Source organism: Ictalurus furcatus, chromosome 16, assembly GCF_023375685.1.
Source record: "Ictalurus furcatus strain D&B chromosome 16, Billie_1.0, whole genome shotgun sequence".
NCBI classification, from domain to species: Eukaryota; Metazoa; Chordata; class Actinopteri; order Siluriformes; family Ictaluridae; genus Ictalurus; species Ictalurus furcatus.
In genome coordinates this window covers 7,943,544-7,965,700 of record NC_071270.1, presented here as the reverse complement: position 1 = coordinate 7,965,700, position 22,157 = coordinate 7,943,544, and the positions used below count along the sequence as shown (strand labels likewise).

The 22,157-nt window shown below is 38.3% G+C and overlaps 1 protein-coding gene across 3 annotated transcripts in view; it reads left to right on the top strand.

The window, feature by feature from the left end:
* grk3 (G protein-coupled receptor kinase 3) overlaps positions 1 to 22,157 on the top strand; it is a 135,811-nt gene that overhangs the window by 30,874 nt on the left and 82,780 nt on the right. For all 3 annotated transcript variants that reach the window (XM_053645754.1, XM_053645751.1, XM_053645752.1), the window contains one exon: positions 15,851 to 15,927. In XM_053645754.1, coding sequence (XP_053501729.1) covers positions 15,851 to 15,927 — 77 coding nt within the window. The remainder of the gene's footprint in view (positions 1 to 15,850; positions 15,928 to 22,157) is intronic.

Here is a 22,157-nt window from a genome sequence, read left to right as displayed (position 1 = left end):
TTTTTAAAATAAATGGGCTTTATGATTGAAAGTTTACATTTTCTAACCAAAAACATGTCACAAAGCTTCTTTTGCTGCTCATGGTGCCGTAAATTGGCTTGACCCCGGTATTGCTCATGTTTTAACACGTTTTACGATGGAGGTATACTTTGGGAGTGGCAGCAGGGATGGGTAATCGGATTAACCAAGGTGTGGGAGTATGATGGCTTTATAAGCTTCAGTCACGTTAGTGTAGATGTGATCCAAAGTATTGTCACCTGTTGTGGGACTAGGGGATGTCATGAGAACCAAGTCGGTACCAACAGTCTAAAAATGTGATGGTACTTGTTTTTCTGCAGTAGCGTAGGTAACGAGGTTGCAGTACTTCCAGAACTGATGGGGGCAGCAAATATGCGCAAGTGTTTTAGTCAGTCCACAAGTGGTAAAGAAGAAGAATGCCTACAAGCACACGGAAAAAAACTACAGAAGATGGTGACAAGTTTAGCTCCGCCCCGACTCGTTGAGAGGAAAGGTGGTAAGGAATATGGAAATACTTCGCATTTGAGGCGGATGACAACAAACATATAATTGATGCTCTGAAGCCGGTGTGCAACCGATGCAATCGTTCATTCCAAACGAAGAGAGGAAACCTCAAATTTGGTGCAGCACCTGAAAGACGGGTCCTTTAATTATGTTTGTTTGAGACAGCTGGCATTGTGGCCGTGAAACCAGCTAACGTTATGCTCCATGTAATGTTTGCGATAGCCAGTTCTTTGTTAACGATGCTAACGCATTGTAATGTTATAAAATACCTCCTAATGGGCCACCATGCATCGCCATTCAGCCTGTGTCCTGTCAGCAAAATGTAGTCTATTGTCACTAATAATCATTGAACTGTTAATGGTTTTAATAAATCTTTTTATTCTGCCACCATATCAGTGAATTTAAACTAATGCTTGCATTCAGAGTATAAGGTGTGTGTGTATGTGTGTGTGTGTGTGCGCGCACGTTTAGGAGTAGTGCACCTTAGCACTTGTAACCTCCACTGTTTTATTAGCTATTGTTAGACAGTGTTTGATAACTAAAATACCCCCCCACCCCCCAATCTCTCTCTCTCTCTCTCCCTTTTTTTTTTTTTGCCAGTATGAGCCAGAGGAGGATGTCCTCTAGGAGAGTTTTTAATTTAATTTTTTTAATTTTATTTTTATACCACACCGTGGTATCAAGTATCATGTACTTTTGGTGGTATCGGTACAGACTACTAGATTTTTGGTATCGTGACATCCCGTGTGTGTGTGTGTGTGTGTGTGTGTGATTGATATTTGTGATGTATATTACACACACATACAGGGTTTTCCTTACCATAGAAAGATTTAGGCACATACAGTTAGGTCCATAAATATTTGGGTAGTGACACAATTTCCTTAATTTTGCATCTGTAAACCTGGATTTGAAGCAAGCAAGATGTAATTGAAGTGTAGATTTCCAGCTTTAATTCAATGGGTTTAACTAAAATATTGCATTAACAATTTAGGAATCACAGCCATTTTTACAGAGTGCCTTCATTTTTCCCAGTCTTAAAAGTAATTGGACAGTTGACTGATAAGCAGTTTCATGGACAGGGGTGTGGCCTGTTTCCTTGTTATTTCATGACAGATTAAAGAGAGAAAATGTTGAGTTGATTCTAACAGTTGAATTTGCATTTGGTAGCTGTGCATGGGAACTCTCAATATGTGGTCCAGAGAGGTGTTGATGCAAGTGAAGGAGGCCATTGTTAGGCTGGACCCCCCCCCCCCCCCCCAAAAAAAAAAAAAACCCGACCCATCAGATAGATAGCGGAAACTTTAGGACTGGCCAAATCAACAGTTTGGTACATTTATAAAATGGAGGACTGCAATTGCGAGCTCAGCAACACCAAAAGGCCACAGAAGACAACTGAAGTAGATGAATGTAGAATTTTTTTCCCTGTTGAAGAAAAACCCCTTCACAACATCTAGCCAAGTCAAGAACACTCTGGAGGAGGTAGTCATATCAGTGTCAGCGTCTACATTGAAGCCTTCATGAATGTAATTTCAGATGGTTTACCTCAAGATAAAGGTTCTGATGCAAGATTAACTTTTACCAGAATGATGGGAAGAGTATTGAGAAGGAAAGGAAGGGCTCATGTTCTAAAGCATACCACATCATCTATCAAACTTGTGGAGGAAGCGTTGTGTTATGGCATTGGCATGTATGGCTCCAAATGGAACTGGGGCATTGGTGTTTATGGATGAGGTCACTGGTGATGGAAGTAGCAGGATGAATTCTGGTGTTTAGAGCTATACTTTCTGCTCAGATTCAATCAAATACAGCAAAACTTACAGGACAGCGCTTCACAGTACAGATAGATAATGAGCCAAAAAGTACCACGAAAGCAACCCAGGAGCTGCTTAAGGCAAAGAAATTAAATGTCCAATGACCTGAGCCCAATTGAGCATGCTTTTCATTTACTGAAGACAAAACCAAAGGCAGAAAGACCCACAAACAAGCTGCAGTGATGCTTTTCCAGGGCATTACAAGGGAGGAAACTCAGCATTTGGTGATGTCCATGGGTTCCAGACTTAAGTCAGTCTTCGACTGCAAAGGATTTGCATCCAAGTATTAAAAATATTCCTATTATTTATGGTTGTTTGTAAACTCTGTAAAGTGTACTTTGTAAACTTCTAAATGTAATTCATAAATGGTTCATTCAATATTTTGGTTAAATTCCTTGAAGTAAAGCTGAAATTCTACACTTCAATCTTGATCGCTTCATATCAAATCCATTGTAGTGTACAGAGGCAGAATAACAAATATTGTCACTGTCCAAATACTTATGGACCTGACTATGAATCCTGATATTTTAGGTAATTATTGACAATTACTTATATGACTGTTCTAGTGTATCTGTATAAATATTTCTGCCATTTGACAGACATCATACGAGTGGTACTAAAAAGAAAAGCCTTTATAATGTCGATGTTAAGCACCATATGATGACCAATAAGCAGCACTTGTATTCAGGGTTGCAGAGCTAGCACTGCACTGCTACATTCTCCTTGGGTGGAGGCTAAGGCCATTTGGCAAAGAGGTGAGGTTTTTACTGCATGCCTGCATGTGTTTGAAAGCCTTGGAAGAGCTGCCAATATTGTTTGAGAGTGAAATGTTTAAAAGACACCTGAAATTGTAACAGTCATTGATGAGTAGGGACTGGAAAGATGTTTTGCAGTGGAGAGGGGGGGCAGTGAAAAGTAGAAGGAGGAATATGGACTGTGAGAGGACTTGGGTCTTAAAATCGATTCTTGTTTGTAGCTTAATTGAGATTGCGGTCCAGATATATAAACTTAATACCTTGTAACATGAAATCATGTCTTTTATTGTTGCTATAAAAATGTGCAGTGATGATTAAATTAGCGTTTTCTAAATATTTGGTGCAGTTGTTTTATAGTAAAGTGACGTTTTTTTCTTTAGTCCATTTAAAGGTTCGTTACCAAGATCTTAAGTGTTTTACTTTTTTGTTCCAAATGTGGTGCAACTCCAGCCTCCCTGTTGGGCCTCTCATACACATTTGGTCTATTTTTTGGGGTTTAACTACAGTACTGTGAAAAAGTAGGTGACTTTGTTTTTTTTTTTTCTCTTCTGTTTTTGTGTATATCTTGTACTAAACTGTTACCATAGTTACTAATTCCCCAAATCTATGAAACTGCATTCATATTGGGGTTCGGCTGGACTAAACGCAACCAGGCCTCATTACTGCAAACCCTATTCAATCAAATCAACACTTAACTAGAACTTTTTCAACAGCATGAAGTTGGTAAAAAGGTGTTACCCTGTAACACAGTATGGCAAAATTGAAAGAAATTCCAGAAATTATGACGAAGAAGGTGATTTGAAATACATCAGTCTGGGAAGGGTTACAAAGCTATTTCAAAGATTCTGGGACTCCATAGAACCACAGTGAGAGCCATTATCTCCAAATGGAAAATCTCTGCATAGTAGTGTTGCTTCCCAGGAATAGTTAACCTTCCAAAATTTCTCCAAGAGCACAGCAACTAATCATCCAGGAAGTCACAAAAGACGACAACATCAAAGGACCTGCAGGCCTCTCTTGCATCAATAAAGGTCTCTGTCACTGGGGCAGTGGTGGCTCTGGATTACTGATCAGAACGTCAAACCCAACCCAAGCTGCCATTGTTGGGCCCTTGAGCAAGGCTCTTAACCCTATCTGCTCCAGGGACGCTGCATCGGGGCTGACCCTGCGCTCTGTCCCCAACTTCCTAACAAGCAAGGATATGTGGAAAACAGAATTTTGCTGTGCTGTAACGTATATGTGACAGATAAAGGCTGCTGCCTCTTCTGTTCATGACTCCAGTATCATAAAGATACAGGGCAAAAATGGCATTCATGGAAGAGTGGTGAGGCAAAAACCACTGCTATCCCAGAAAAACATTTAAGGCTTGTCTGACTTTTGCCAAAACACACCTTGATGGACACACCTCAAACATTTTTGGGAGAATGTTCTGTGGATTGATTAGTCTAGTCTAAGGTGGAACTGTTTGGAAGAAAGGGGTCCCATTACATCTGGTGGAAACCAAACACAAAATTCCACAGAAAGAACATCATACCTATGGTCAAGCATGGTGGTGGAGTGTGATGGTGTGGGGACTTTTGTTTTGCTCCTTCAGGGCCTGGGCAAGTTACAATAATTGAGGAAAATATGAATTGTGCTCTCTACTAGAAAGTCCTGAAGGAGAGTGTCCGGTCTTCAGTCTGCAAGTTGAAAATTTAGCGCAACTGGATTATGCAGCAAGACAATGCTCCAAAGCATAGGAGTAAGTCCTAGTCCTAGAAGTAAGTGAAAGATTGTGTTTGGTTGCAGTTGTTGCTGCTAAAAGTGGCACAACCAGATTTTCATTTCAAGGGGGCAGTTAGCTTATCACATTGGTGATGGGTGCTAGATAGGTGCTTTTTTTTTGTGTTGTTGTTGCTTCAATAAAATAAATAAAAACTGTATTGTTTTTTTCTCAGGTTGCCTTAGTTTTGGGTCGTAATCTGAAACCATTTAGTTTGAGATGCACAAAAACAGAAGAAATCAGGATCAGGCAAATATTTTTCACTGCACTGTGCAGCACTGATGACGAAAAATTTTACAGTAGATTGAATACAGTGGGGGGAAATAAGTATTGAACATGTCAACATTTTTTTTTTATATACATTTCCAATGAGGTTATTCGCATGAAACTTTTACCAGACATCAGTATCAACTCAAGTTAACTCAAATCCGCAAATATAAAGAATTCACAACATTAAAGTCCATAAATAAAGTTATGTGTAATAAAGTGAAATGACACGGGAAAAAAGTATTGACCACACTAAGGAAAAAGCAGTCAGGCAAGGTAAGGCAAGAAGCCTGCTGAAATCCGTAAGTAATTATACCCCCCGTGTGTGCAATTTAATATCAGCTGGGTTAGTAAATTGATGGTCTATAAAAAGGCTTTTCGTTACCAAGGTGTTACACAAGAAACATCTCATGATCAGTAAAAGCAAAGAGCTCTCCCAAGGCCTTCGCAACCTTATTGTTTCAAAACATATTGATTTGAATCGGTTACAGGCGTATTTCAAAACTTCTGAATCCTCCAGTAAGCACCATTAAGGCCATTACCCGCAAGTGGAAGCAACATCACTCCAACAACCAGCTATGCACAGGAGCTCCTCGTGAGATTTCTGACAGGGAGTCAGAGGAATAGTCAGAAGAGCAGCCCAAGAGCCAACAATACAGAGGACATTAGGCAATGCACTCCACTGCTCATGGTCCCCCCTCAAGTCCCCATTACTAAAGAAAAGGCATGTCGAAGCTTGTTTAAAGTTTGCTACAACTCATTTGGACAAGTCTATGAAATACTGGGAAAGTGTAGTCTGGTCAGACGAGAGCAAAATTGAACTTTTTGGCTGTCATACTACACACCATATTTGGAGAAGAAATGGCATTGCACATCACCCTTAAAACACTACCAACAGTGAAGTTGGAAGCATCGTGGTGTGGGGCTGTTTTTCATTGCGTAGTACTGGCAGACTTCATATAATTGAAGGAACTATGAATGGAGCCCTTTACCGGAAGATTCTTGAGATGAATCTGCTGCCATCCACCAGTATGATTGAGTCGTGGATAGACCTTCCAGCAGGACGACGATGCAAAGCTTACAGCAAAGGAAACTCAATTGGTTTCAGAGAGGAAAAAAATCAAGGTGTTACAATGGCCCAGTCAATCACCTGACTTGAAGCCAATTGAACAATACTTAAAGACAATATGTTTAGAAGAATGGGCCAAAACCACACCTGAATACTGCAGCCGATTAATTTCTTCATACAGGAAGCACTTTCAAGCCGCATTACAAACAAAGGCTTCTTCACCAAGTATTAAATAAATTTCCGTTAGCGTGTTCAGTACTACTTTTGGTGGCAAACCGATTTTTAGGTAAGCAAAAGTATAGGTACAGATAGTCTTAAAGTAAATAACACTTCATATTTGGTTGCATATTCCTTGTTTGGAGTAACTGCATCAAACTGATGCAGCAAACTGACATGAGCAAACTGTTGCATTCATCTTTTGTGATGCTTTTCCAGGCTTGTACCTCAGCTTCTTTCAGTTGTTTCTGATTGTGGTGGAGTGTGGGGTTTCTCCCTTCACTCTCCTCTTCAGGAGGTGAAATACATGCTGAACTGTTAAGGTCTGGTGATTGACTTGGCCAGTCTAGAACCTTCCACAATTTTCCCCCAATAAAGTAATTTGTTCAGTAGGCAGTGCTTTTTAGATCATTGTCTTGCTGCATGATGAAGTTCATCCCAATTAATTTGGATGTATTTCTATGTAAATTGGCAGACATGTTTCTCTAAATTTCTGAATTAATTCTGCTGCTACCATCATGATTTACATCAATAAAGATTACTAAGCCCATTTCAGAAGCAACCATGCAAGCCCAAGCCATGATGCTTCCTCCACCAAGCTTGACTGATGAGCTTCTGTGTTTTGGATCATCTGCAGATCCTTTCTTTCTCCACACTTTGGCCTTTCCATCACTTTGGTAGAGGTCAATCTTGGTTCCAGAATTTTTGTGGATCATGTCTGTATTTCTTTGTAAATTCCAGTCTGGCCTTCTGATTCTTACTGCTCATGAGTGGTTTGCATCTTGTGGTATGGCCTCTTCGCTAAATGGTGCATTTTGATACCGTCACCCCTGCCCTATTTTTGGGGTTTTCTTCACAGCTTTTGAAATGTTTGTCATCAACTCCTGTTCTTGTCCTTGGCTGACTTGTTCCATGTCTGGTTGTTAGTACACTAGTGGTTTCTTTCTTTTTACAGGGTTCCTACAAGGTGTATTGAATTGTACTTTAATTTGGCTGTTGCTTGAATTATAAAAAGTAAATAAATACCAAATCGCTAAACATCGTTTATTTTTGATTGAACACAAATTCAATCCTTTCACTTAAAATATGACTAACTGGTGCAACCCCTCCTCCTCCTCTTGCTATTCACTTACCCGGTTTGACAGACAGCTCTGGTCCATTTTTCAGACCCCGTTAGTGACCTTTTTTTTTTTTTTTCTTCTTCCAAAAAGCATCTAGCGACTTTTTGGGCAAAGGCTTAGCTACTGTTCATAAAGAGTGTCCTCAATACAGCCCCGCGAGCATGAGGTCCTGCTTTCCTGCTGCAGGTACACCTCTCTGCGGCTACTCTGTTCAGTGAGTGGCAGAGTGGAGCAGCACATTCAGTGTGAGAGGAAAAATAAGGAAGACCTTCTGTCGTTTCTAACTTTCTCTCAGAGTTATTTGTTTTAGCAAAAAAAAAAACACAGCACAGCAGTTGTCTTTAATTTATGTGGATGGTGATTCTTTTCAGACGATGTTGCAGTTACAAAAAAAATCAGGATTTTAGCAGTGCAGAGCAGCATCTTTGAAGTGACTGTTGGTTAACATGTAGTCTTAATTGGCCACATTTCAGTCACTATTTTATTCTTGTTCCTTTGTCTGACAACAAAGATATCATAAACAGCTTTATTGGAAATTTGGCTGTATTAAAATACATTATGAGCACTATGTGAGTGTAAGAATGCAGATATGACCTAATGAATATGATAATCAGCGCATGACATAATTAGTGACATTTGAAAAGTTGAAAGTTGTTGGCAACAGTGCTTCTGCCACTCACCTGGAGTACAGGGTGTCCCAAAAGTCTCCATACATAGGGGAAATTAACACTTTTTAGCAAAATGTGACTTCACAAAACACCCTCCACATGATTGCCATATTTTTGTAAACACACATCTCCCATCTTTGGCAACAGTGTCACATGTGATGTGCTTGCCATGTTTCTTGTTAAAGTCCATCACCAAGTATGTGATGACATTTTGCTGAAAAGTTTTAATTTCCCCCATGTATGGAGACTTTTGAGACACCTTGTATATTGACGTTATAGAGATGAAACAATGGCTAGAAAATGCTAATTTTGTCCAACATGGCTGCAAAAGGCACCATATAAAAATCTGTTGTTATTATTTTATTTTGGAATTTAAAGAGAGACAATAAAGAATGTTTGGATGAAATCTCTTTCGTAGTCCTTGAAAACAAACACAAATAGTGCTTGAAAAGTCCTTGAAAGTTCTGGAATTTCATTACGAAGCATCTGTATGAATTAGGCTTGCTGCAATAGCCGGTGTTCAAGCCGCACACCGATTACATCACTTGCCCACTGCGGCACCGCCCCCCACTGTCATTTTGCCTTTTTATTGTAGTAAAAATCATTTACTTCAGTTACAATTAAAAACTGAACACGTCTGCTCAATTCAGCATGAGCCAAGACACAGCACAGATCAGCAGGAGTCAGATTTCATGTATCATGTGACGAGAGTGAGGCGAACTGACTGACGAGATGATGGCAGAAGATTTGGTTTCAAAAGTTCTATGTTTAATATAAGCAAGTTTGTCATTATATTGTTTTGTTGTTGTTGTGTTTTTCATTAAGAATAATAATGAACCCACCATTCAAGCAATTACTTCAAGCAATTGCTGCTAGTGCGCACAGCCGTCTTTTGAATTAATGACCAATAGGCTTCATAGTTTGTGTATATTGCTAGCTAACTTTAACATCTATCTAGCTCACTGTGTTCATTCTTGATTGTTTTTTTGTAGTAAAAGTGGAGTTTTTAAAGGGCCATGAAACCTCCCTCTTTCAGCTCAAGTCTACCTCTCAATGTTTTTGAAAAATGCAATTTAAATGGGTGTGGATGGCTGTGTGAAGAAGGGAGGGGGAGTGGGTGTGTCAGGGAATCTGCCCTATCTATTTGAACCATTAGCCCCTAGCGTGACTGGAGGAAAACATAAAATAAAACCGGAGGCAGCACGGATTGTGAACATGCAAACTGCTTGCAAGTCCGAAGTCCACCTTTCTCCAATTCTCATAGCTCTCCCGAGAAAACACACTAACTCTTAGACCACTGAAACAAACACCTGCGACCCATTTGAATGCCTCTCATCTACTACATCTGTAGAAAAGCACTACGTGCTGTCATGAATAATTAAGAGACCGCGTATTATCATAGGATAAGGACACACAGTCTCATGAATAATTGAGACAAGGACACGTCATCGAAGTACTATTGTACATGCCATGTCGCTGCCTGTGACGTGCGACAGAATGAGATTTTAAACCCGGAAGACGAAAATAGTAGAAAAAAGCTCAAAATTAATAAGTTTTCTCCTACAATTAAAATTAACGTATGCTAAGATTGTCTTTTATGACGTGCGATACGAACACTTCTGTTAAAATCTCAGAAATTGTAGGTTAGTGTTTCATGATGTTTTAGCAGTCATTGTTGAAGTGGTAGCTCAGTGGTTATGACACATGACCTTCAGATCAGAAGGTCATTAGTTCAGATTAGGGATGCACCGAATGTTCGGCAACCGAAATTATTCGGCCGAAAATAGCAAAAAAAAAGCACTTTCGGTGTTTGGCCGAATAAATTTGACCGAACAATGACGTGTTTGATGACATGCCAAATAGCCTAGCAACCAGAGTGAGACGCGCGAATTTCACGACCTCCACTTCCGGCAGCGCGCTTGGAGCGATGAGCGGGCGTGCGCATGCACGTGCTATGTGCACGAGCGCATGCTCTACAGATGTTGACAACCGTGACATTGTTTACTGTGGACACGTGCACGTTTGTTTTGTTTCTGTTCCGCAGTATTCTGTCACGTCGCGAGACGTAAGGGAGTAGAGTACGGAAGAAGATAAAGATGTATTTATTTAAGGGAACATAACATTAACAACGTATCTAACTATCCTATATCTACTGTAATACTCCGCGAAGTGTACAGGGATGCGAGCGGTATATATCCCCAATATAATCAGACGTATAGAACCGAACCGAATAGAACCATTTTTTGTACTCTTGTCAATGCACTTTTTAATGCACTTTTTGTTGTAGGCTACAGTGTGTTCCATTCTTTCAACAGTCAGTTATAGGCCTAACGTAGGCTATTCAAGGGGGGCTCAAAGATGACCACATCAAAATATTTTTATTTTGCTCATTTATTTATTTAAAATTATATTGTGCCTTGTTGGTAGCCTATGCCTGCTGGAATGAAAAAAAAATGTTCAGTGTTAAATATTTTGAAATTATAGTTTTTGTAATTGATTTTTTTTTTTACTTTGAAAAGCAAGACAAAATGGTAAAAAGCACATTTTGACTATTTAATTCATGCAATGGTGAAAAAAATGGCAAAATAAATGGAAAAACCGCGAAAAAAAACGTCTTCGGCTTTCGGCCAAGCTTTTCATTATATTTGGTTTCGGCTTCGGCCAAGAATTTTCATTTCGGTGCATCCCTAGTTCAGATCTCAGCACTGCCAAGCTGCCATTGCTGGGCCCTTGAGTAAGACCCTTAACCCTCAGCTGTTCAGTTGTATAAAAAATAAGATCATTGTAAGTCACTCTGGATAAGGGCATCTGCCAAATGCCATAAATGTAAATTATGAACTTTTTTGTTGAAAAACAAAATAGCTGCTGCTTGGGCTGAATTTTGTAATACTTTGTACACATGCTCTTAAATACATTTTATAGTTTGCACACATCTATTTTTGGTAGCAAATGCGAAAAGCTCGAACTGTCGAGCCCTGCCACCCCTACTTTAATAGAGCCACAAATTTGAGTGATACTGAAAATAACCAACTACATACATACCCATAGGTGATCATATACCATGGTTCTCAAACAAATTGAATTCATTGCATTTTGTAATCGTTTATTTATTTATTTATTTTTTCATGGAAAAAAAAGTGCAAGTGCAGCAGTTAATAGTACACAAACTTTCCATAGACATTACCCTAGACAAACTTCCCTTAATTGCAAGATAAAGTTGCACGGTGTAGAGTACTTTCAAAATGTCCCAACAGCGTGCAGACACGTGATTTAATTTTATAAAGATCCTGGTTCTGAATATATGATAACTTAATAAAATTTTCAAGGCAAAATGGCTGAAACAGCAAGAGGACGTTTAAGTTATCGACTGGGTACTTAACTATCATGAATCCCTATGCATGTTACACTGTCCTGATAGACAGTGACGTTTGCTCCATACAATTTCTTTAACTATACACCAACCTGTTCTCAGGGCTCTACAGTGCGACCATTTCAGTCGCATTTGCGACTGAAAAGTACTTTGTGCAACTGTGGAAAAAATATGCGAGTGACCTGTTCGAAGTTGTATAATACATTCGGAATAAAAGCTACAACTCCAATGCATGTAGCTATACCAAGCTCCGCTACTTGTGCACTGTTTTTATGACTGCCATTATGATGAAAAGAGTAACACTGTACATCGTCTGCTTCTCTCAACTTCCGATTTCACAAACTGCGATCTTTTATTGATGACCCAAAATGACCTGAACCTGCGACTGTGACGTACTCGTGTAGCCACAGCAACATTGGGCGCTGGTAAATTAATAATAATGCTAATGTAATTCAAACTTCTTTATTAAATAATTCCTCACCAATCATAATCAAGAGTAGCAATTGTTCAGTCTACATAGTTAGCTGCTGCTTTCCCTTCACTTTCTTCACCAACTCTAATAGAACGAACATTCACTTCATTTAAGTTCATGGTTGCCAGATATCACTAGAAAAGTCAACTCCAGTTTTCATGTTTTGATTCAATTCCCCAAAAAAACACAATATTATCAGCAGACAGCAACACTGTACTGGGGGAACTGCTCTAAAAGGAACAACTGATAAACAAACAAAAAAACTAATAAAATGTGAAGTCAGAATGTGCTTAGTTATAAATAAATAATTTAATATAAAAATAGATATTATAATAAACTTATAAAATATAAATAAATTGAGAAATGAAATAATGTTTTATTACTATGGGTTGCATTTAATATCAATTTGACATTAAGCTTAGTTCGCTATTTCCTTAGAAGGCTATTAGCCTTTTTCCTAATATGGGTCATGCTTGTGTTGGTCTACTTTTAATTAGGACTCTTAACTGTTTAAGATATTTAAAAATAAATATTTTATGCTTGTTTATCAATTAACCAACAGTAGTTTTCATTGCTATTATTTTAGTCATGAGAAGAGAGCCATTTGTGGTAGACCTCCTGATTAAAGCTTAAACCAAAAAAAGACTGGTATCTGGATCGGTATCGGTCGATCAAGATGACAAGAAATCTGTATTGGCTGTAAAAATCCTGATCAGAGCATCAGTAATGAACACCGTTAAACTAAAGCACTTTGCATCTGGCAGATAAATGAACTCCCCCAATCACATCCTATATGAGATTATTCAGATAGGACTATATACGCAGAGCAGTTCGAGAGATGGTTCCAGAACCATGACAGTGGAAAATGGCTAATAGTGTAGTTTAAATATATTTAAGAGGACCAGACTTCAAACACTGAACATTGAGTTTTTTTGTATTTGTTTACAAGGTACAGCCTGTAAAATTTTGCATACAGCCTGTAAAATTAACTGAAGATATTAAATTTAGTTTGTCAGAAGGTAAATTAATTTGTCATGGCTCACACTATGTTCCTAAACTCTGTCATAATTGACAATCTCAAGTTTTCTCATACCTACTTGTGCATTATATTGTGGCACATTAACATTATCATCTCAAAAATAAATAAATGAATAAATAAACTTTAACCATGCTCCTAATTTTTTGTAATTAGTAGCACAAGTGCTCCTAAAATAAATTGTTACCATAAAGCCGTTTTGTGCAGGAGTGCCACAGTTTAACATTGGAATACTCCAGTACAAGTTATCACTCAAAAGTATGCCAAAAAAGATCAGTCTTTTTCTCTCAAGTAAAATGGGAGATGAACCCATTTCTGACAGGGAGTTGGAATTCAGTACAACACTGGCACGCGTTTGCATAGCTGGTAATATTATGTCATTCTCTTCTATCCTTAAACTTGTAATAGTGGAAAAGCTTGTTTTCCTATATTTGATTAGGCTGTTGTATCTGGATGATTGCGTTGTTCCTAGGGCTGGGTGGTACAGCTAAAACATTTATCACAATGTTTCATATCATTCAGTATCGATAATTATTGATAAATTTGAATCTTTTTTTAAACAAAGACCAGTATAGAAAGTTTGAATTTAACAATTGTATTTTTATTTTACCAACTTTATCAAGGCAAACAACAAATAATTTTAGCTTTAACAGTCAAAAACAAAATAGAATTTAAACAAAGATCTTCTCTTATATCTTATATGACGATTAAATAAATAAGTGTTAAAGAAACTCTTGAACTTCATAAATAAAATGTGTGCAATGTAAAAGGCAAACTTTAAGGGAGATCAACATCTCGTTATAGCGCAGAATGTGACTCCTGGTGCTCTGGTTTGTGCTCAGCCTGTTAGCATATTTAGCCTAGTCTTGTATAAAACTTCCACTTTCAGATAACACTGTGCTGAGGTCCACATGTGACTAGTGGAGCTCCTGCTCTGAAGACATTCACTGTCCTCCCCAGAGTCGACATTTTAACAGAAAACACACAAAGCGGCAAAACTTCACATTTCTTCTTTGCCCACTGTTCAGTCACACACGGTGTGGAGCGCTGCGCATGAGCACTACAAGTCACTCGCAGGTTTTGTTTCCGTACTTGACCGGGGCGGGGTTTTTTTGCAAAGAATACACACAATGGTTTTCTGTTGTTGGTCTCACGAAAAGAAACCAAAAACAACCTGCCACATTGGCGAGCTGATGTCCTTTTTCCACAATCTCCTCGGCAGCTCATTTTCGCATGTGTTCCTGTGTTCTGATGTCGCATGGCGATGACTTAAACGAATCCCACAGATACGCAACTTGTTATTGGCTGTTTGCTTGTCACTCGTAGCACACTCCTTTATCAAGTCATATGATAGGCTGTTTATGATCCAGGGACGGTGCACCCTTGAGGGTTGTTCATGCAACCAAACTTCATGTCTGTTTACATTTTATCTAGCGTTATACCGAACGTTTTTTCTATCCTTACTGATAAAGGTGTACCCTCGATAAATACTGATACCAGTTTTATCGCCCAGCCCTAGTTGTTAATCACAATTTTTTAATGGTAAAATGGAGCCAGTTAAAGCAGTGTCACACACGCCTAATACAAACATTTATCTTGTACACATTGATGGCAGTGGATCTTAATTTTCCTTATAAGTCTTTGGCTTTTTTGACTTGTGTTCCATTTTTAATTTGGGAAAGCATAGGTTGTTTCACGATTATTTAGTTTCCAATTTCATGTTTGCAACTTTATTTTGAACTATGCCTGGTTTTAAAACCCCAGTTTGATAGCAAGATTCGTTCTGATTATCTGATCAAAATACCGTACCAGCTAATATTGCAATGCTCTCTAATTTAAAGAGAAGTTCTGTACTGTAAAAACACACATGACTGTGACCATTCAATATTTCCCTTCATTGTTTTCACATCTTACATTCTGATTCAGGGCTGAGCATCCATCGCAATTAAATTCATGCAGAAATATGCATGGTGGTGCTGTTTTAATGTTTTGTGGCTGTTTTTCTGCCAGAGGACCTGGATATTTTGTTAGGATCATTGACTCTATCAAATATCAACAAATATTAAAAGAAAACCTTACTGCCTCTGCCAGAAAGCTTACAGTGGATCTTCCAGCAGGACAGTGATCCAACATGTACTTCAGAATCAGCACAAAAATGGTTTACTGATCACAAAATCAAGGTCCTGCCCTGGCCATCCCAGTTCCCTGACTTAAACCCCACCGAAAACCTTTGGGGTGAACTGAAGAAGAGAGTCCACATGCGTTTGAAGGATCTGGAGAGATTCTTTATGGAGGAATGGTCTCTGATTTCTTTGCCATGTATTCTTCAACCTCATCAGGCATTATAGGAGAAGACTCAGAGCTGTTATCTTGGCTACGGGAGATAGCACAAAGTATTGACTAAAAGCCAATAATTGTTGCCCACCTAGATGTAACATAGATTTTGTTTTTGATAAACCGGTGTTTTGTTTGCAATTGTTTGATATCCATGAGAGCAGAGTATGCTTTGGGGAAATTTTCGAACAAAAGATCAACAGATTAAACAAGGGTTAAACAAAATCAATGCTAGTGCTTGCTACACATCTTAAATTCAAATGTGCAGTTTTTGCATTCCAATGTGCATTTTTATCATAAATTCAACAAATATTCAAAGTTCAAATGTTAATTTGACAGCCCCATAGCAGACGAGAAGACAGAAGCCGCATGGCTAAAATGTTGGTGTGTCAAGAATCTCCCCCCCCCAGATATTTGACACACTTGTGTTCTCTTTTTTTCCCCCAGTATTCGGAGTGTGATGCAGAAGTACTTGGAAGAGAGAGATGAGCTCACTTTTGACAAAATCTTCAACCAGAAAATTGGTAAGTGTACATAATTTGGTAGCAACAGTTTGTTATTCAAAATTAGGGCCCAAGCACTGAAAGTATGAAGGCTCTAGTGTTTTCTTTAGGATTCTTCTTATTCTTGTTTTTTTTTTCTTCGAGGTTTTGAGGCTCTTAACATGCTTAAAAATCCTTGAAAATTTACAAACGGGTCGGAATCCGTCCGCGGCCATCAGGGCCCGGCCAAAGCTGGTACACAAGCGTGGCGGTGGGGCTCTACAGTGCCCCCTTGAACACAATCTGAAATCTTGGATACATATTAGTATGTGTATGAAACATATATATGAAACTCGGTACACATATAGATCCCATTAGCTCCGCCCAACAGGGAGTCTGCTATTTAGGGTTGCTTGAAAAACGCGCACACTGGAATTTGATATACTCCTCCTAGGGAATTCATCCAATCGCCACCAAACTCTGTCAGCATGAACTCAATGAAGCTTACATTAAGGAAGCTCAATTGTGAGCGGATTTTTGATGTTTCAAATGGTTTGGCCATGGCTTTGGAACGAATTTATGGCGAGAAATGGGAAACAGTAACTTTTGCATACATTGACTGATTTAGATGAAACTTCAGCTGTATGTTCATTAAAGGAGGCTAATCGCATGGATGCAAGTATTGTGAGTCAAAGTCATAGCGCCACCAACTGTCAGCAGGAAGTGTGTAACTTGTCAAAAGGCTTTGAAATCACCCTTTTATTTTTACCCAATTTGCTTCAAACTCCATTAGAATAATGGGAAAACACGGCAGATGTAGACCTGTGAAAGTATTCTTGATATCTTACATATTGTTGCCATGGCAATGCATCAAACTTTAATAATCTTATTGGGTCTTTTTGAGGCTCTTAGCATGCTTCAAATTACATGAAACATCACACATCAGAGTTGTCGGTCGTTAGATATGACAAAGCCTTAGAAACGGGCATGAGAGGGAGCTCTGTAGCGCCACCTTTTGGCAAAAGTGGGGGGGTTAGTTTACCTACAGTCACCAGATCAGTACATGTATTGTTCTCATCATGCCAGACAACTTTTAAAATGACAGTCATTAGTAGACAGTCAACAGGAAGTTGGCCATTTTGGATTTAATGTGGAATTTTTGAAAATTGCAAGCGCCGAACTTTAAATGCTCCTCCTAGAGGATTCACGTGATTGTCTCCAAACATGGACAAAATTATCCCCAACCATTGAAGACGCTAAATTCCGAAGGGATTTTTGCTATATCGAAAGGTTTTGCCATGGCGAGGCAATAAATTTATGGCGAAAAAGGAAGTGTCTTATATATTCTGTATGCAATGAGTGATTTTAGATTAAATTTGAGCTTTATGTTTGGTACCCAGGGGCTGCGTCACTATGCATTGTTTTCATACACCCACTGGGTGGCGATGGCGCCGTAGTGCTTGGGCCAGTCATGGCTGCTTGCAGCTATATTTCTTTTTGTTTCCTTTAATTCATAACTACCAGTTAGAACTATTTTCAGCTTTTTTGTTCAAGGTTCAATTTTTGAATGGCACCAAGATAAGTTGCCTTGGGGAAATTCCATTAGGTATGTGAAAGTGTATTTGAAAACCCAGTTAAACATTTGTGGCACCAGTTTTGAAATCACTATTTATACTTGTATTTGTTATGCATTATGTTGACATTAAGTCAGTGACAAAATATGAATAACAGAACCTGTTTCTGGAAGTATTTTGATGCTGAGAGCAGAACTCAGGACTGGGCACCCTGATATGAAGCTTTTTGGATAAAGGAGAGAGAATGCATTTCTAATAAAGTCCAGTACAACTTAATTAAAAGTCTTTAAAAAGGAATGGACACAAATCAGTAACAAATGTTAATCTAGCCCGTGTGTTATTGGGTTAATGTGACTGTGTTTCCATCACAACTTATGGGTCTGTTATTTTCACAGGTAATCGTTCTAATCTCAGACAGGTTCCACATTTGTATTTCTCCATTAGTCACCTTAGAAGCCAGATTATCTGTGGAATTTTCCAGTACAGTGGAGTGTATGTTGTGGTATGATCACCGCTTGAAAGCTAAATATAAAGTATATAAATGGAAGGCTGTCTCTTTCCTCTGCTGAATAAAAAATGCCACTTTTTAAGTAAATGCCATGGGAACACATTAGGCCTGCAAGCCTTGATTAACTTTACTTACTTCTAGGTCTGAAGTCTCCAGTGATCTAGTCTGCTGTGAATTCACTCTTCTCTCCCATTCTCTCTTTTATGCTTTTATAAGCGCTGTCTTCACAATGTTACGGTTTACATAAGGGCATTTAACTTTTGGTAGTTTTGGGTATAACATCTGGACAAATCACAGATGTACAAATATGTACAACTACCAGAAAAAGAAAATAAACCCTACAACCTGTTGACTTCAGCAAAACAGGTTGTAGGGTTTTCATTTGATATCCATGTTTAAATTTAATGTACTCAACAGAGGGGTCAACACATCGACGCTGTAGCTACAGTGGTGCTTTAAAGTTTTTGAACCCTTTAGAATTAGGGCCCGAGCACAGATGGTATGAGGGCCTGTTGGATCTGTTGTTCTTCTTTTCTCAAATTAATCGCATTTTAGAGGGCCTAAATATACCCGAAAACTCACAAAACTTTGCACACGTGTCAGAACTGGTGAAAATTTACATCTGATAGGGGTTCCAGAATTGAGTGTGGCAAAAGGGCTCAATAGCGCCACTTACAAAATTTCAACGTTGTGGGCCTTGCGCTACGATTCACCTACATGAACGAAATTCGGTACACATGTAACATGCCATTCCTTACTAAAAACCTTACTTGAACCCATGCCCTAAACTCAACAGGAAGTCAGCCATTTTGATTTTTCTTTTAAATTTTGGTCTGTTTTTGCCTTGTACTTTAACGAACTCCTCCTAGAGATTTCATCAGATCGACATCATATTCGGTCAGTCTTATCTAAAGCGCTTGATGATGCAAAATTGTGAAGCATCACCATGAAACAGGAAGTTGTTATAACTCAATCATACAATGTCTAATCTGCTCCAAACTTCACAAGTTTGATAAATGTCCTGGCCTGAAGACATCTACATGCCAATATTCAGTTATAGTCACCTGCTGGCAACAGGAAGTGGCATGTTTTACACTTATGTATTCCTAGCAACAATATGCCAGCAAATTCTAAACATGCTAGCAACACTTAGTTAAGTGCTAAAGCGTGCTATTACTGCTATTAAAAGGTTGTTATAACTCAAGCATACAATGTTCAATCTTCACCAAACTTCACATATTTGATACAAATCCTGGCCTGAGGACTTATGTACCAACATTCAGTTATAGTCATAGCGAAACCTGCTGGCAAAAAGAAAATGTCAAAAACAGCTATACAAAGTCTAAAAAATCGAATGGCTTTCCCCTGGCAGAGCAGCCCCAACGTGCACCTGGGTGCGAGGGCCTGTTTATCGCTGCTTGCAGCCTTAATTTTCTATATATCTGCATAAATATGACCTAAAACATCAGATTTTCACACAAGTCTTAAACATGGATTACACAAACTCAATTAAACAAATGAGAAAAATATTATACTTGTCATTTATTGAAAATGATCCAATATTACATATCTGTGAGTGACAAAAGTATGTGAACCTTTGCTTTCAGTATCTGGTGTGACCCCCTTGTCAAGGCTCAAAATTGCAACCATTTTGGTTGCATATGCCCCCGAAATTTAATCTGTGCAACCTCAAAATATATTTGGGAGCATTTGTGCGAGTGAAAATAATTGTAGTGGTGTGACTGGGTTTTATTTCTCTACAAAACATTAGCTAATTACTGCACTGTATGTGCCTGCTGTGAGCCAATACAGTGACCAGTCCACTGTTCTATCCAGTGTTATATAACCAATTAAACTTCATCTTTACATTGTTAACTTTAATACAGATTTTATATTGGATAATTATTAGCTGTCCATCACTCCCAGGGCTTGAATTTCGGAGTGGGATTGCGCCTAATTTAAACCATTCCCACAAAGCTCCGCTTTATAATGCGGGAAATTCCCACACAAATGTACTGTATTCGCTTAATCACAGATCAAATTATTAAATTAATCCACAGACACAAGCAAATAAACTCAACACATCAAGCAGTCTGTCTTTCTTTTAGAATTTAATTCCACATTCACCGCTGCACCGCCCTTCTGTTTCTGTATTATGAGCCCCAATGAGAGCAGCCTTGGCCTTGCCTCATATCGTCAATGCCGTGGTTTGCATCACACAGACCTTGTTCACACTATCGTGTCTGTGTGATGTGCTCTACCATTTAAAGTCGGAATTCATAATGAGCTGTTTGTGAAGAAAGTCTCGTCTTTCAAATGATGTATTTTTTTAATCACGAAATTCAAACATTAAATGTTGTTTTGATGCTCTTTGTGGTGCATGAGTGTGATTGCGCATGTTCTGACTGAAAACAGCAGCAAGAAGCACAAATAAGTGGATCACCTCCTTGTCTTAAATACACGTTTTATCAAAAAAAATAAACATGAATGAACATCAGATGGTATGTTAAAAAACAAAAAAAACCCAGAGTACTGCTTGCTGAAATTCACCATCTCATGTAATCACCCAAGCCATGTTTTAACTGCAGGAAGAAAAAAAGTCACAAGAAATGGAAAAAAAAGTGACCGAAATTGAACTGAACTGAAACACACGAAAGTTACAAATGGAAAACCTTAATATATAGTTTAGAAAGAGTTCTTAAAGTCAATTTGGAGGACAGCATGGCAAATTTTGAATAAAGTGTTGACAAAAGCAAAGAACTGAAAATACACATTATAGTAAAATTAAAAGTAATGATTTTCGAAAGATAAAAATGAGATCAAAACTATTTATACACCATCAAATCTAACTGAAATTTGGTGATTTTAAAAAAGACATGATCTCTTTAAAAAAATTTTTTTAAAAATTCTCTCACAAATGTGTACCAAAATTATTTACACCCCTAAGGAATATTTTAAATGGGAAGAGAAAAATTCTTTTGCTCGGTTAAAGGGAGAATGTCCTGCTTCCATCAAGTAAAATGTGAGGTTGCACACATGTAAAGTCCCTTTGTCGCCCATGGCCCATTACCATGGCAAAAGCAAAAGAATTTTCAGCACAAAATAAACAGGTGGTGGTTGACCTGTATAAATCAGGTAACAGATTAAAAAAAAAAATAGATACTTAAACAATTAAAAATTATATCAAGTATTAGAGTTTAGTTGATTGTGCTTTTCAGAATTGATCATTTTATAACTCTTGTTTGGAAAACTTGCCAGAAAGAAGCACTTCCATCAGAGCATCTTACAAAATACAGCATCTGAACTTTGCCAAGCATAATTAGAAGTACAATTTGCGTCATATGTAGGGGTCAGAGGAGAGCCAAAACAAACTTTATGGTCATGCACACCATCAGCATGTTTGGTATACAAGGACCATGCAAAATTCCTGTCCACACTTGTTACACATTACAGGAAGAGGCTTGGTGCTGCTATTGTCAGGGTGTCAATAATTTTTGTAGCAGCATTTTGTAGAAAGAAACTGCTCTACTTAAAAAGAAAAAAAAAAAAGTCTGTTTGAGCTCAAAATAAAACTTGGTGATACTCCACCAAAATGTGTGTATAATGTGCGGCAGGCATTATACATAATGCTACAATTTTGTTTATATGTAAAAATGTGAAACAGGAAACCAACTTTGCTGTGTCAGCTCTACATTACAAGCCTCAATTTGAATGACAAATGTGTGATTTGCATATGTCCAAGTAATGGAAGCCATGGAAATACACAGTGGTTATTTTCACTCGTGTTATGCATATTATACATATACAAATATACACTCATCGGCCACGTTAATAGGAACGTGTGTGTGTACAAGCTTCCTGGTATGCTACGATACTAACAGCTAGTGAGTGGTGGACCTAAAAGCTAGAGAATGCCAGATAAGATACATTACCATACATTAGTGCTTACATCACATATCAACACATCTGTGCTGATATTACTTTTGTGTCAGTCAGTAGAATCTGACAAAAACATAAAGCCACACGCAGCCCACTATGCTACATTCAGGGAGTTTTTCCTTACTGATTCGATCTGAGCTATAAATAAATAAATCACTGGTGCTGTTGGCAAGTTGAAAATATGCGACTGCACTGCACAATAGTGGTGAACACAGGATTCAAAAACGCATCTCGGGCTACAGAGAAAATGG